Raw genomic sequence first — 14455 nt, forward strand, 5'->3', positions numbered from 1 at the left:
TCATGGGAATGTAAAATTCAGTGGCTTGAATGCTGGATCTCTGGGCATGTTGTTGTTTGCATCTAAGTAGCATGTCCTTCACTCTCTGGCTACTTCTGCTTTAATCCTGAAAAAATTATTTTTGTCTGTCAGTTTGTATTGTTTCTCCGTTCCTTCTGGCTTTTTACAAAAAGAAATCGCTATGCTGAATTCCTCTGGCAGACTCCAGAGAACTGTAGACAAATTGAAGGTTTATTAGACCCTGGCTGTGCATCTGTTCAGGCCTTTAATGCTCATACTGGTTTACCTGATCTCTCCAGAACTGTAAAGTCACGTCAAATAATTAGATGTTTAATATAATACCCTGGAGTAAAGAGTAAGGATGCTGAAATTCCACATGGGTGGAAATGGAGTTTCTCAGTTATTAAAATTATACAGTTTATCCGTAAGTATATTCTACAGAGAGACTACCTAAAACAGAACTTGATGTGCTTAATAATGTAACAGTGTTATAGTATAAGCAGTTTACCTGAAATTTCAGCTCCTGAACTTTGTCAGCTGTACATTTTTTTAATTCAGCCTGATCATGTCTTTCCCTGCTTTGTTGCAAGTGAGCTCTTTGCTGTTTTTTCTGTCTGTCGTCTTCTGACACGGTCTGTATCGTCAAGTTTGTCATCTCCTGTGCAAGTTGCTTTACATTTATCATATGACGCTGTTTTCTTTCTTGCCCTTTTATGTCTTCATTTTTCTGATGCTGTAAAACCTTCTTCGTGGAGGACAGAAAACAAATCCCTTGGAAGTCTAGTCTAAAATAAGCATCAGTGTCTTTGTAACTGCTGCTTTCCTGGCTGTAAAACAGGTACCTCTGCCTCACGTAGCTTTAATAACGGTCTCATTTCTGTGCTAGTACAAACTTTACTGCTGAAACACAGAAGCATACAATAAGACCACAGGGTTTACAGAAGCTGTTAGGCTTTGACCAAACTTTGCTCCTTTAGAAGTTAGGAGGATTTTTGGTGACTGCAGTGGGAGGACATTAGCCCAACAGAGAGCACCTCTGGAAGCCTGCTCTCGCTTGTTTGTTGCAAGTTACTTCTGACGCAGTCTCTGTTACACGATAAAACTGCTTCAGCTATCTCAAGGAGCAGCAGTGTATCTTTGGGGTTTAAAAACACCAAGGGCTATTTCACAGGAATAAAAGTATGTCATTATACTCTAACCACGTTGTGTCCACTACTGTAACTCATGCTGTGTTTGGGGCTAGAATAAAGCCACTTCAGTTTCTTTATAGTTTTACCAAAAGGCAAAGCCTGTCACTTCAGCACACAGCTGTGACAGATGCTAACATAGAGCACGTCTGCCTGGAGCTCCATACTGGCCTAAAAATTCCTAGGAAGCCAAGTACAAAGGTGTGCAATTATGATTATTTAAATAATAAAGTAGGAACCATACGGTTAATAAGTTGATAGACATCTGCTTAAAATTAATGCATATAATTGTGAGAATACAAGATACATTCCAGTATATTCTCTGTTCACTAAGACGTGTCATTAACAGATTAATCTTCTCCTAAAGAAAAACATGCACGTTTGGCACGTTCAAAGTTTTACTCTGAAGTCAGCTCACAGTAGCAAAAGCATGAAGGTACAGAAGATCGAGCATTTTATTTCTGATATGTAATTTATTAATTGTACCCCTGGTACTCTTGCGTAGAGCAGTGTTTCTGTTCCTCCTGCTAATCTCATCTTCTCCTTCCTCCTGCAAGCTTTTTTATTCCTTTTTTCTGGGCTTTTTCTGTTTGGCATTCATGTTCTGACTTTTTTCAAGTTTTTCTAAAGGAGGAGGGGACCAGGCCTAAAAATCAGGGTGTTGTCTGTGTTCCTAGCTGTGACCCAGTTCACGTGCTCTGTATCCCCTAGCTTTAGGGTAGGGATCTGCTATTTAAACTGCTTGCTTCTTGTGAGGGAGTAAGGGAAGATACTCAGTAAAGACTGTTTACTAAAAATATCTGCTTTTATCTTTCAGAGATAGAGATCGTGACTATCAGAGTGTGACTGGCAGAGCCCAGCACCTTTCCATATTTAATCTTTTCTTGTGTTTGATTTTGCTGACAGTCACAGCTTTCCATTTCCACGGCCACTCACGTAGGTCCCTACTTCCAAAGGGCTTCACTGGGTTGATGTCAATGGGCATTTGGCAGGTTTCTGAACTGAAATCTGCATCGTTGAATGCTCACACAGTTAATGGCATAATCTTTTCCATTTTACCAACTACCTTCAGCCCCTCCTTAGGGTTTTGGGATTTTTGTTTTGTTTTAATTAGTGAAGTTCCCTGCCTATCACAAAACCGATGGATGGCCTTAGCAAGCAGTTAAGTTAGGATCAATGTATCTTTCTAGCCAACCTCCAGACCATCAACAAGAATATTTTCTTCCATTCTAACAAACCGTGTGCTTACATAAATACAGTATTAACGCAGATTACCTTACCCCAAATGATGGCTTGAAATCTTGGTCTCTTAAGACTTCTTTCATTGCAAGTTGCCCTCTGGGAGCCTGCTTGATGGTTTCAAACATTGCACTCCGATTAGTTGGGGCAACGTGGGACGTGTCCCCAGCAGAGACGGCTTTGGATTCCGGCCTGCCCTTTGTACATATGCTGCTGTAGCTGCTGAGTCCTGGGAAAGAGTAAAATTACATCTAAGAGTGAAATCAGAACTGAAATGAAGAAACATTCATTTCAGAAGAGAGGAAAATGCGCTTTAAACCTGAAAGAAATTATTTCAGGCGATTTATTCTGCATGGACTAGCTATGAAGGTTAATGAAGATGTTAGCATCATAAAAAGCACAGGAAAATGATGCGGAAGAAACTCAGAGGGGCATATCTGTGCTTCCAAATAAGATTCATTGTCCCGGTAGTTTTCCATGGGATGAGTTGCCAAAAGAAGAGCTAGCACGCAAGGTGAGGCAGCAGATATGTCGGGGAGGGGGAAATATTGTATCCAAGGCTGATACGCAAATTTGTAATATACCGGTATAGAGGCAAAGTCACTGCCCAGACGAAGGGGGCACAGAACACACTCGGTTATTTCTCTCTGGCTGCTTCTTCGCTGTGAGGGTGGTTGAAAGGTACCTGAACTACTGGGATGGGACTTGTGGTGGCTTCTTTTCCAGTATTTCCCCTCTGGTCTTGCAGAATCCTTTAGCCTGGGCTTCTCAAGACAGACAGACGCTGTGTTAACAGCACTGTCCACCACAGTACTCTTAGCGGGGAACGGTTCCAGGTCCCACTCTGAATCAGAGGAGGGGGAAGATGCTGCCACAACTGCTGGTTGTTCTTGGTTTGGACCTTCCAGTTCTAGAAGGTGTGGAGAGGGCTTGCCGCTGGACTCTGCCTCTTCAGTTTCTCTCTGAAAGACCAGAGACCTGGATGGAAGCGGCCACCAAGCATCAACATGGGGATAGCAGCAGCAGATGCACCTTACATATGCTGACGAACAGCATATACCATCACAGTGATAGTGCAAACGTGGCCAGCAGGGTGAGCAGAGGAGGCAGTGCTTGGCAAGGCTATGTACAGCACAAACAGAAATCAAGGCTGTATTAGGACTGCAGGAAAAAGTACAAGAGTTAGCATCCGGACTTTCTCTGGGCTTCGCCCTGCTGGTGAAGGGCATGTGGATCATCTCTACAATCCTCTCCCACAGGCTAGGAGGGATCCACAGAGCCACACCTCGCTGGAGTTTCACTTTCTTGTCATTCCAGAACTGGATCATAATTTCTTCATCTTCTGAGGCTGTTGAGAGAAAAGGTAGCAGCCATAAGCAGCTGCCCTGCCTGGGCACTGCACATACCTGGATCAGGCTTTGCAGCTTTATGTACTTTCTACTCCTGTCAAGTGGTAGGATCGACTATCATCCCTCTCTGTAACATCTCACCATACTGCCATGGAGGGCGGAGTGGGCAGATAGGGCACCATTGGTGTGACATCAGGCCTGGCAGCATCTTTCCTCCTAATGTGTCATCAGATGAACAAGAAAATGTTGACTGAGTAACTTTTGTTGTTACTGCCAAAGTTAACAGTAATGCTCCCAGAATAGTATTTTGATAAGTCAGTGGAGCTTGACTGTCAGACATGGGAAAAATGAATCAGCTGTTGAAATTCCTACATTCGGGTGATAAAATCACCCCCAGATGTACCATTTGGTACAAATGTGAGCATTCAAGCACAGGTGGGTGCTTCCTGAGAGCTGCCTCACTCGTATCCCTCAGGAAAAGGCCACTGTCCCTCACGTGGCAAACATAGCCTTGTCCAAGCAGACAGGAAACAGCACATCCACGGGCACAGAAAATGACGTATTTATGGGTCACAACTTCCTTAGGGTCAGACTGGTGAGGTTACACACAGATATCCATCAGCAAGTCCCACCAGCTCCTGCAAGCTTTATGCAACACTAAACTGTAGTCTGCACACAAGTGTTTCTCTGGCAATAGCACCACAACAAGAGTTTATCCTGACAGTCTCATGTTCTGGAGTGAGGGAAGGAAGGAAAAGGCAGCATCTCTCTTACCTCGTAAGGGGTCCCTTGTCTCAATGCCCGTGAGGACGGTTCCTGGGCCGTACCTGGCCATATCTGACTCCCAGGGTGCCAACACTTTGTCTCCAGGGAGTAAGGAGTGCTTCATCCCGTTCACACATTCCAGGATGTCATCCTTTGCTGTTTTTTGCACACGCACTGGATGGCTTCCACGTGACACAAGTGGTTCGGCAAACTCTACCAGAAACATGCCTCTCTCACTCTGTTACCAGGAACAAAATAATAGTTTCTCTGAAAAACAGTCTGTAATGTGTCAGGACATGTAACGTTCACCAGGAGGCCATTTTGTGGCTGTGTGGCTAGGTCAAAACACCAAGCAAGCCTGAACAGTAACTGAATAGTGTGTGGTGTCAGTCCGGCATTGAGATAACCAGAAAAACCTACGTGAGGCTGACCAGAAAGCAGGCTGAGTGAAGCATGTGTACAGATTCACTGCCACTAGGATCTGTATTTTCTTCCCCAAGAGAAAAAGCTATAGAGTGCAACTGGATTTCACAAACCATGCCATGTGCACCAGATAACGAGGGGCACTGAAGGCGTTCAGAACTGTTCTTCAGTCATGCCCAAGTCCTTCCTCATTACATACACCACTAGCTCTGCTTCCTGGGGGGGGTGGGGGGTGTGTTGGGAAATTTTATTTTCTTTTAAATTAAGGCCTGTCAAGAGGCTTTTCATCAACAATGAAACAAGGTACTTCCGTGTTCTTGAGAAAGAATAGGCTCTTTTTTCTGTTAAGTTTGAAGTGCTAACAAACTAATGAATTAAAGCTTTCACCAACATTTCTGAAGAGACACCGAGCCATTGGTCTGAAGCTGACTCAAGCTGGAAGTGTGTACATAAAACACTAACGCTTTTCCTGCGTTATTGATGGTTATGTGTCTACACACAACAGTAGCCGGTACACCACTCACAACAGCACCCGCGCTGTCTGAGCCTGGCTCAACGCCCAGCGCCAGCAGAAGCAGAGGGCCTGCTCTCGCAAGATGCACAACAACGCTACTCTCACCAGGAATTTGGAGTTTGGGGGGAACTCATCTTCGGCACAAGATGAGGATCCAAGAAACGTGCCTGCTCACTCCTAGAAATGCACTCAGTAAAGGAAGCTGAGCAGAGCAAGGATCTGATCATTATTAATTTATTGGTGCCCGAGGCTGTGCAGCATCCAAGAGTCTCACTCGGCGTGCCAGGCAGCTGGAGGTGAGGACAGCCTGGAATCAGGCATGTCGGGAGCTCTATGAATCGACATCACCACCAGCAGCAGCACCAGCTGAAATCAAAACTGCTAAACTCAGGTTGTGCGTGAGGACTGCTGGTGGGCAGGACACCCTGTTACACATACGCACGACTACTGCACGGCAACCATCACTCACCTCTATCTCCTCTTTTACTGTACCACGGTAGTAAAATCCATCTTGTTCCCCTCTCACCAGCACAGGTACGTTGCAGCCTAAGCCCACTGATCTCCCTGGTGCGCTCAGCCTCTTCCATGCTGGGCCAGGGGAGGGGACGCAGTGGCACCTTGAAGAAAAGAAAATGGGTCAGGCACTGGGAGAAACAGCTTCTGCAGGTCATAAAAAAATCTTGTAAGATTTAAGAACGGGATCACTCCACCACATTTTGTAGCACTCCCACAGGCCAAAGCATGTAATATAAAGAAATATAAAACTTGCTTGTGCTGGGAGAATTCCTTGCTCTTGGGGAAAAGAACATCAGTGCCTGGTTTTACCCGGATTTCTTTGGTTTTGGGTTTAGAGGAAGTGAGACAGGAGTATGCTGGAATCCTGGGCCAGCACTACCTGCACTAGCCCCGTTGCTGTTTACATGGCAAGCCACTGCCACCCTTAATATCAGGAGAAAGGATCTATCTCCAGCAGAGCACTGTAGCTGATGGTTTACACCAGGGCATCCAGGGAATAAGAGAAAAGTAGCAAAGCAAACAACAAAGCTGCTGGTTAATGACAGGTTCAAGTTCAAAACAGGGAAAAAAAATCCCCTGTCATAAAGCATTAGAAACATTTCACAGAAGGCAGCTGCTAACACAAGATGCTTTTATTTATCCAAGTGATATTAAAGGAATGTTTCTTTGCTAGGAGGTTTACTCAGGCATCGCTTTTCATAATCTACAGGGTAGCAAATCATTTTAGTTAATACCATCTAAAAAACTGTCAGTGCAGAAGAAGGGAAAGCTCAAATGATATTCAAGCTGCTAATTTATTAATCTGACACGCCAGCCCGTTTTATCCTATTAGATATCATGAAAAAACAAATTACAGACTCAAACAAGAACTTGATTTTACCTCTGGGGGGCGAGAGGCTCGGCGATCCAGGCGGGATGCACCACAAAAGAGCTCCTGCAGCAGGGGTTGACACCAGGTGTGACGCTGGAGCACGAGAGCTTGTCCAGAGCTGGCACCGCGCTGCAATACCTGCGACCCGTAGGCAGGAACCCTGCCGAACGAGCCATTCTTGCAAAAGCAGCTACCTGCAGGACTCAGTTGTGATCTGTTGGTAGAAAAGAGACAATGTACTGGCATTTTCCAACACAAGAAAATGCTGTCCAGTGTATCTCAAGAACACAGTAGCTTTTATGAATTGTTTATTTTTATTTAAAATAATGAATTCCAAATATGCAGAGTGGTGTTTGGTCAGATGAGCCCGTTATCACTGACTTCGGTGATCTTCAGTCACCCAAATCCCGATCGGGTAGAGGGACAGAAACACCCAAGGAAACCAGAAATGCTGTGAAAATCCCCAGGAAAGCAATAGCTTTTACCTCCCTCCAACTTTTGCTTCCCTCTGTATCACATAGCTTGCTTTCTTACACCTACACTCTCCTTCCCTATTTTACAAGCCAAGACAGAAATTACAGCTGAAGTTGACAAGCTGAGTAAACATGACAATTTTTGAACCTGATGTTAGATTACAGTTGTCTGCTACTTGTTTTATTTGTACTGATGTATTAAGAGGAAATATTTTGATCTTTCAGCTGTCCTGTCATGTTCTATAACAGTAGGATTATGGCTTGCCATGAGAAAGAATGAGATGCTCAGATTTGACAAGTGATAACTATTCAGAGACTGTCACGGTAAGATTGATGATGCAATGCTATCTCAGGTAATCTGACAAGATGTAGTAGACAAGCTTCCATTCCTTCCCCCCCCCCCCCCTTATTGTTTCTAAGCAATATTTTTAAATATTGCTTAGAAACGTTTGGCATGCTTTGGGTAAAATTTGCATGGAAATTCAGCAACATATAAATTTTAAGTGCCCGATTTACTTTACAAAATACAGTTTAAGCACTCATATTATGCTTAAATGTTATTTTGTCTCTTAGATAAGAGATATGATCTGGGAGTCATTTTTATGAGGACTCTGGTATATACATAATTTCAGAAAACTAGCACACCAAACCTAGCCAGAAGAATGGATTAACTGCTGCAAAATGTATCTTAAAGACAGCAAATCAACACAATATATTCACTTGTTTCACAACTACGCAAACTCCCCTACTATAAACCAAAACAAGATGGAATCAGTAATACTTTGCAAAGAAATGCAACTATCAATTCTACATTAGAGCACGTTTTAAACCCATTCAGCACTGTTACCGCTGAGAGCCAGGTCCCCTGTTTGTACATAAAACAAGGCACTGACAAAGGCAATTGTGCAACACACGTTTTTTTTTTTTTTTTTCTGGATAACTCCAAGTATTTTGACACAGCAGTGTTTCAAACTTACCAGCTATCGGTAACATAACATCTGGTCAATTTGGATTTAGTCCCGCTGCAGAAATCTTGCCTTTTTTGCCTGTTCGACACAGGAAGCCATTTGCTGCCAGTGTTTCCTAGTTGCTACGGAGGTTGCCACCGTCGTTACTGCCAGGATGGGACATCCTGACCTTACCGGTCAAAAAATCGGTGGAACGTGACTAGAGAGAGAACCATTTGTCACACATCTGCTCAATTTTCAACTCCTTGTTGATCTAGATACTGCACTGAAAGACTCCAGGGGCAGAGAAGGGATTCTCAGAGGGCGCAGTGTCCTCTAGGCTTTCTGCCCACTTTGCAGGGAAAAAAATAGCATCATACGAAGCTACAGTTCAGATTAAGAAAAAGCAGTCCACCACCACAGGGGGTGACAAATGCATTGCTTTGAAATGCAGGCAGAAAGGTTGAAGCCGAGACAAGCTGAGGTCAAATTGCTTTACACACTTTTCCCTTCTCACAATAAAGGGGAGGGATTAATGAATTCTACCCTTTTCCTGCAAAGCACTTATCAAAAACATGGCAGAACACAATGCAGAAATCTACCTGTTAATCTCTGCTGTGATCCCTAACCTTAATTTTCTCCTTAACAAATGTTAACTTTTTTTACTTTGGGGGGGGAGGGTGCAGAGGAGGGAGAAATACTTAATTACATTTTGTAGCATTTTTTTTTTTTCAATTGACTGCTATAAAAACAAGATAAGTCTCTTCATCTTCACCTAAATCTACGGTAGACCACTTAGCTGAAACCATCAATAGTATAGAAGAACAGACTGAGAGGTCGGGGAAAACCACCCCAGACCTCAACCATTATCAGTTAGAGTCACAAAAAATTTCTGTTGTGGGATTTATTTTTTTCCCCAAGGCCAAGACCTTGCCAACCCTCTTTATACTGTGTATTGTGTGAGCAGTCCTAGTAATTTTCAGGGGCACTGACAGCTGTAGAAGAATCCAATTTTCAATAGAAATTGGGCTGTCAACAGTTTTTAATGGGATTAAAATATTCATTAATAAGAAAAGGACGAAACAGCACATGCAAGATGTTATGGTTTTCCTATGTTCAATAATCATGCTTGAGAGCTGCTACCCTCCTCTTTTTGTTTTCCTCCTTTCAAACTAAGTTATCCTTTCTATTGGCATCTAACAACATTCCTGGAAACCTTTAAAAAGACCATTTAAGGGAAATACTGGCAATTAGATCAGAAATCTTTTAAGGAAATACATGTGAGAGTAAACAAGTAACATTACAGAAAATGAGAGGAATCTCAGTCCCATCAGTGGAAAGATTTTATTTTAAAGCATGCAGGTTGTGATGATACATACAGCTATTTCACACACATTTTTGGTTTGGTGACAATTTTAGAAATGTTTTCTGATTTCCATGAATTAACTAACTTAGACCATTCGATAATATTTCCCCAGTTGTCTTTTTCGTATTTAAGTGCAGTTACTATCTGCAAAATTAAAACTTTTCTGTGGGCTGATGCTGACACGTGCTATGATCTGCTCCTAAGGTGTGCCAGGAACTTGTACATCATTAACAAAATAGTGGCTACTACATTCCCAGACAGGATACCTTTTGCTTAGTTCAGAACGGTTTAGATCGTCTTTAAAAACTGGTTTTGTTTGTTAATGGCTTTAGGTGCTTGGCTTGGCTCTGTGACGTTTTCTTCTGCCACTACAGAATCACTGTACAGAATAGACTGTAGGTAGCTAATATATTTTATTGCAGCACGGAGTGTCTCTACTTTGCTGAGCCGTTTCTCCAAGTATTCCTTAGGTAGGTGATGCCTCAGTTTAGCATAACCTTCATTGACACATTTAACCCTCTGTCTTTCTCTCTCATTCCTCTTCCTGATGAAAGCCGGCCCATAGGAGTACTCACTTCTGCGGTAACTGGAATGGGGCACTTGGTAGGGAAAGGCACAGGGCTCACTGTAGAAGTTCTCTGCCACGAGATGCTCAGGAGCGAACGGAAGGAACGATAGATCTTCAGAGCAAGTGACCTGGTTTGGTGTTTCTGGGAACACGTGAAACGCGACCACTGGGTCAGCACAGAAAGGCCTAGCCAGCTGTATGCGCTGAGTCTCAGCACAGATGGACAACTTGTCCACGAGGTTACGGTAGCTTTTGCAATCCATCAGGTTCTGCATTTAACCTGGAAATGCACAATTACATAATAGTTTAAACTACTCATACTGAACAGTAGGAAAAACTCACCTGGACTTACCAACACTTGGCATTACTGGCATTTTCCAGAAGAGACTTTTAATGCGTTTGTGACATTTCAGAATGGTGACAGAAGATTGTTACATAGAGCAATGTCCCATTTCAAAATACAAGAGAATGCAAGTCAGCAACACTGATTAAAATAATTCACAATAGATTTTAAGAAAATAAAGCCACTAAAGGTTCCTAAAGGAAACAGCAAACAGTCTCCTTTCACCTCAGCTTTAGAAATTAATATAATCTACCTTTATGTACTCCACATAGGTCTAGCTTTCTCCAAACCCACCAAAACTTACATCTCTGCAGACAATAAACAAAGCAAGCCAACATCTGAGGCATTCTCTCCACCTCCTTCTCCTCCCTGAAAGAAATTAAATCAACAATTCCAGTAACAGATTCTCTCTCCATACCAAAAAGCCTTCAAGACAAATTATTTTTTGTCTTTATTCATTTGATGTCTCATCCACTACACTATCTTAACTAGATGGAAAACTTGTGCAGGGAATGTTTCTCAATCTTGTGTCTGTCAGGTATTACATCTATTCGACACAAAAAGTTTTACAGGAAGTTTAGAGGATGAATTTCTGCTAAACCTGATGTCTTTGGGTCCTCATGCTCCTTCTGCACTCCCCTGCAGATTAAACACAGATATGAAATACTAAATACAATCCTACTGATAGAGGATTATGAAATAATCAATTTATTAAAGGAAAGAATACATGTCCTAATAATATTGTTCAAATTTTAAATTATTTTCCTAAGAAGGGACTGCACACAGTTGTTGGGGTACTGCTAGAAACCTGTAACTCAGACTGGCCTACTAAAACCACATACCCTCTCTTCAGAGCAGCATTACAGCAGGCATAGCTACTCAAGTCACCCTTATATATTTATTAGAAAGATAATCTTGCAGTGTTTTATAGGAAGCTACATTATAGTGCCTTCCTAGTATCACTATTCAAACAGCTAAATATCAGCACAACTGTAATGACTGTTACCTAATAGCTACCTAAAGAATTACTGTGATTCATCCTCATGAACTGCAAGCAATACTTGCCAACACAGAATCCACCCAAAAATGCTCTTACCCTCCACTTCCACATCTATACATTGCTGTCTAAACCACTTAGTTTATATTGCACCCTCTAAAATGGAAAGCACACCTGAACATTAAACTAGTTTACTAGCAACATCTAGATTCCACATTCACAAAAACCTTGCAAAGCTTCAAATGTTCCAAACACAGTTCCATAACATAAATAGGACCCCTTAATCCAAGGATATGGGGATATTTTAATGTTTTCTAATGACTTCATACCTGCCACATTTTATAGAGAGAATTTTTACTCCTTATGGACCTATCCTCACAACATATTCTGTCAAAATACCTCTGTATTTAGTGTTGTCTCTTTTTCTAATGCACATAGATCTCATAACAGAAACCCTATGAGTTAAGAATTCATTTAGAGCATACTGTTAGACAAGAGAGACACGCACATCTCAAACAGGTACTCCTGTAGGTAGGCTGAAAGCATGAACACACATCCATTTTACATTAATATATAGAAAATCACAGATGAATATATACACTCATTATAAAACAAAACTAGCAAACAGTCATTTTTCCCTTTTCTACTTACACAGGTTGGGTTATGGTCTAAAAAACTTTCTACCACTAACACTTCAAAACATTGCCTGAGGAAAAAAGTCTGTTACATAGCAAAAAACAAAACTTTACAGCAGAACATCACTAGAGAGCAAAAAACCAGAACAACCCCCCAAGAAGAGATACTTGCGGTATTTGTTGCTTAGTACTGACACTTCTGCTGCATAATAAGCATTACATAGAACAGTTACCTGCTGCCTTACTACCTGCACAAAGTGCAAAATGCAAGTGTTAAGATAATTTTCCTTTTAGACTAGAGACTCACCAATCTTCAGACGAAAGTAAAATCCAAGGAAACAAGATGTGCTATTTTAAGACTGATGAATAATACCTGAAAAAATCTGAATGATATTTAAAAAAAAAGTTAATGTTCCATTTTTCTTACACCTTATTTAATAAGAGATCATATTAAACATGATTCATTAAAGAGCTACGGAAGCATTGTTACTGAATAGCTGGTAGAGATGATTTACAAAAATATTGATATTCAGTGAAGATCTGTTGCTAGATAGAGCAATATGCAAGTCTCTTACCTGAATTATGTAGCTTGTTCCGCTGAGTCAATGACTGCTGCAATTTATAGTCAATTGACAACATGCAAAGTAGCTTACAGTTAGATCTGCTCATTTCTGGTTTGGCTTTTCCACCCACACCGCAGCTATGATGACACCAAAACTTGGCATTAAGGGCTAGAAATTTTAAAACTGTATTGAGCACAACCAGATTACCTGAACAAGTAATCAGGAATGTACTTTGTTGACTTCCTGTATGTATTGTGTTACAGTTTACTAAAGCAGTATTTTCATTTATTGGTTTTTCATACTTTAATGTCTAAATACAACAATCCCCTAGAATTTAGTTAAATATTTACCACCAAGGCATGAGCAAACTAATTTTCATAGCTTCATTTTAAACACAGAAAAGCAGCATTTATTTAGAAGAAACTTGTGACGGATTTGTCTCCAGATTAGAGGTGAGGACACACATTAGGTAGCTTAATACTCTCGAATTTAATCTTCATTATATCTGTAATTTTGGGAAATTCCCTTAGCGTTAAGAAGTATAATGCCATATAAAAGGTCTCTAATAGAGCATTTATGGAGGTAGACAAGATTTGAAAACAGTGAGCAATCAATACCCATACAAATGTTTTAAACTTTTGCTTAAACTTAGAAATGCAGTATGGAGTTATCAGTCTGTATAATATATATAGGTATATAGATATACATATATCAGTATATAGCTGTCCAATTGTACAGGTGCAAGGTAATAGGACACTAACTTCAAAACTCCCACATTTTACAGGATTACCTTGACACTTTACACTATCTCACTACTTGGTCCTTCTATTGATCAAAGTAAAACCACACAAAACCTCCAAAACCAAACTAGTTTAGCTTGAAACTTGCTGAAAACGCTGTAAGATTATAAACACTTGATGTACCACCAAGAGAGCTACATACATCCTGTCTTGTCTTCTTGGGACTGTCAGCCATCAAAGAAAGCATTCTGCTTCTGCTGCCCTTGTGTGGGGCCACAACAGTGCTATGTTCTGCATCCTCCTTCCCACACCAGCTTCCACACCAGAAAGGCAGCCAAGAGGTAGAACATCTACTAGAACTGGTAGACAATCATGTATTCAACAAACAAGTTATATTACTTTTCTTTAAGGGACCATAGGTATATCCCTTTAATAACCGATTATTGACTCATCAGGGTGGGATGTTGAACACAGTAACGGAACACAAATCTGGATTTTTATTTTTTGTCCTGTCAATCCATCTTGTGCTTTTTTTTTTTAAAAAAAAAGAAAGAATCCCATACTTGCACCGATTAGCAATCCATTATAATTCCCTCCAGATTAACTCCATTTTTGGAAGACTACACAGCTGACAAGAATAAAGCTCTGTATCTGCACAGGAGCTGCAGTCAGTGTAAGTTGTGTTATGGAGCAACTATGTTTCTACCCCTGACACGGCAGAGCTATGTGTACAGGTCCAGTTTATTTCCCATGCTACTCTGTCCCCCAGGCTGTGGACTAAGCCAGCCAAAACTGCACCCAGCAACATACAATGCTGTTCCATGTACCATTTCCTTCCACACTGGAACTGAAAACTGTGTAAAACAAGTATGTAAGCATAGCTAAATTTGAGTCAGGGATTAAAAATTTTTTTCAGTTAGCAATTTGATGAGCCTTTCTTTCCTTTATCTAAGCACAGA

At 41.3% G+C, this 14455-nt stretch overlaps 2 protein-coding genes across 3 annotated transcripts; both read right to left on the bottom strand.

Moving 5' to 3' along the window:
• Positions 1–533: 533 nt before the first annotated feature.
• C5H11orf16 (chromosome 5 C11orf16 homolog) lies at positions 534–7723 on the bottom strand. The gene is given in 7 exon segments (XM_075755097.1): positions 534–745; positions 2463–2655; positions 3112–3159; positions 3161–3774; positions 4550–4778; positions 5947–6094; positions 6874–7723. Coding segments are annotated over 6 exon segments (1353 nt in total). The 5' UTR covers positions 7041–7723; the 3' UTR covers positions 534–745; positions 2463–2508.
• Positions 7724–9609: 1886 nt separating this feature from the next.
• ASCL3 (achaete-scute family bHLH transcription factor 3) lies at positions 9610–14419 on the bottom strand. Of its 2 annotated transcripts, XM_075755099.1 has the most exons (3): positions 12769–14419; positions 12501–12576; positions 9610–10498 (listed from the first exon to the last, which is right to left on the bottom strand). In XM_075755099.1, the coding sequence occupies exon 3, from the start codon at positions 10491–10493 to the stop codon at positions 9939–9941; it is 555 nt and encodes a 184-aa protein (XP_075611214.1). In that variant the 5' UTR covers positions 10494–10498; positions 12501–12576; positions 12769–14419; the 3' UTR covers positions 9610–9938. The 2 variants fall into 2 exon arrangements, with proteins under 2 accessions (XP_075611214.1, XP_010311947.2); XM_010313645.2 differs by having other exon boundaries at positions 12501–14419.
• Positions 14420–14455: the final 36 nt, after the last annotated feature.

The sequence above is a fragment of the Balearica regulorum genome, chromosome 5 (assembly GCF_011004875.1).
Source record: "Balearica regulorum gibbericeps isolate bBalReg1 chromosome 5, bBalReg1.pri, whole genome shotgun sequence".
NCBI classification, from domain to species: domain Eukaryota; kingdom Metazoa; phylum Chordata; class Aves; order Gruiformes; family Gruidae; genus Balearica; species Balearica regulorum.

Bases quoted from the DNA above. Each gene is read 5' to 3' on its own strand.
- ASCL3 (XM_075755099.1), bottom strand. From the start codon at position 10,493: ATGCAGAACCTGATGGATTGCAAAAGCTACCGTAACCTCGTGGACAAG.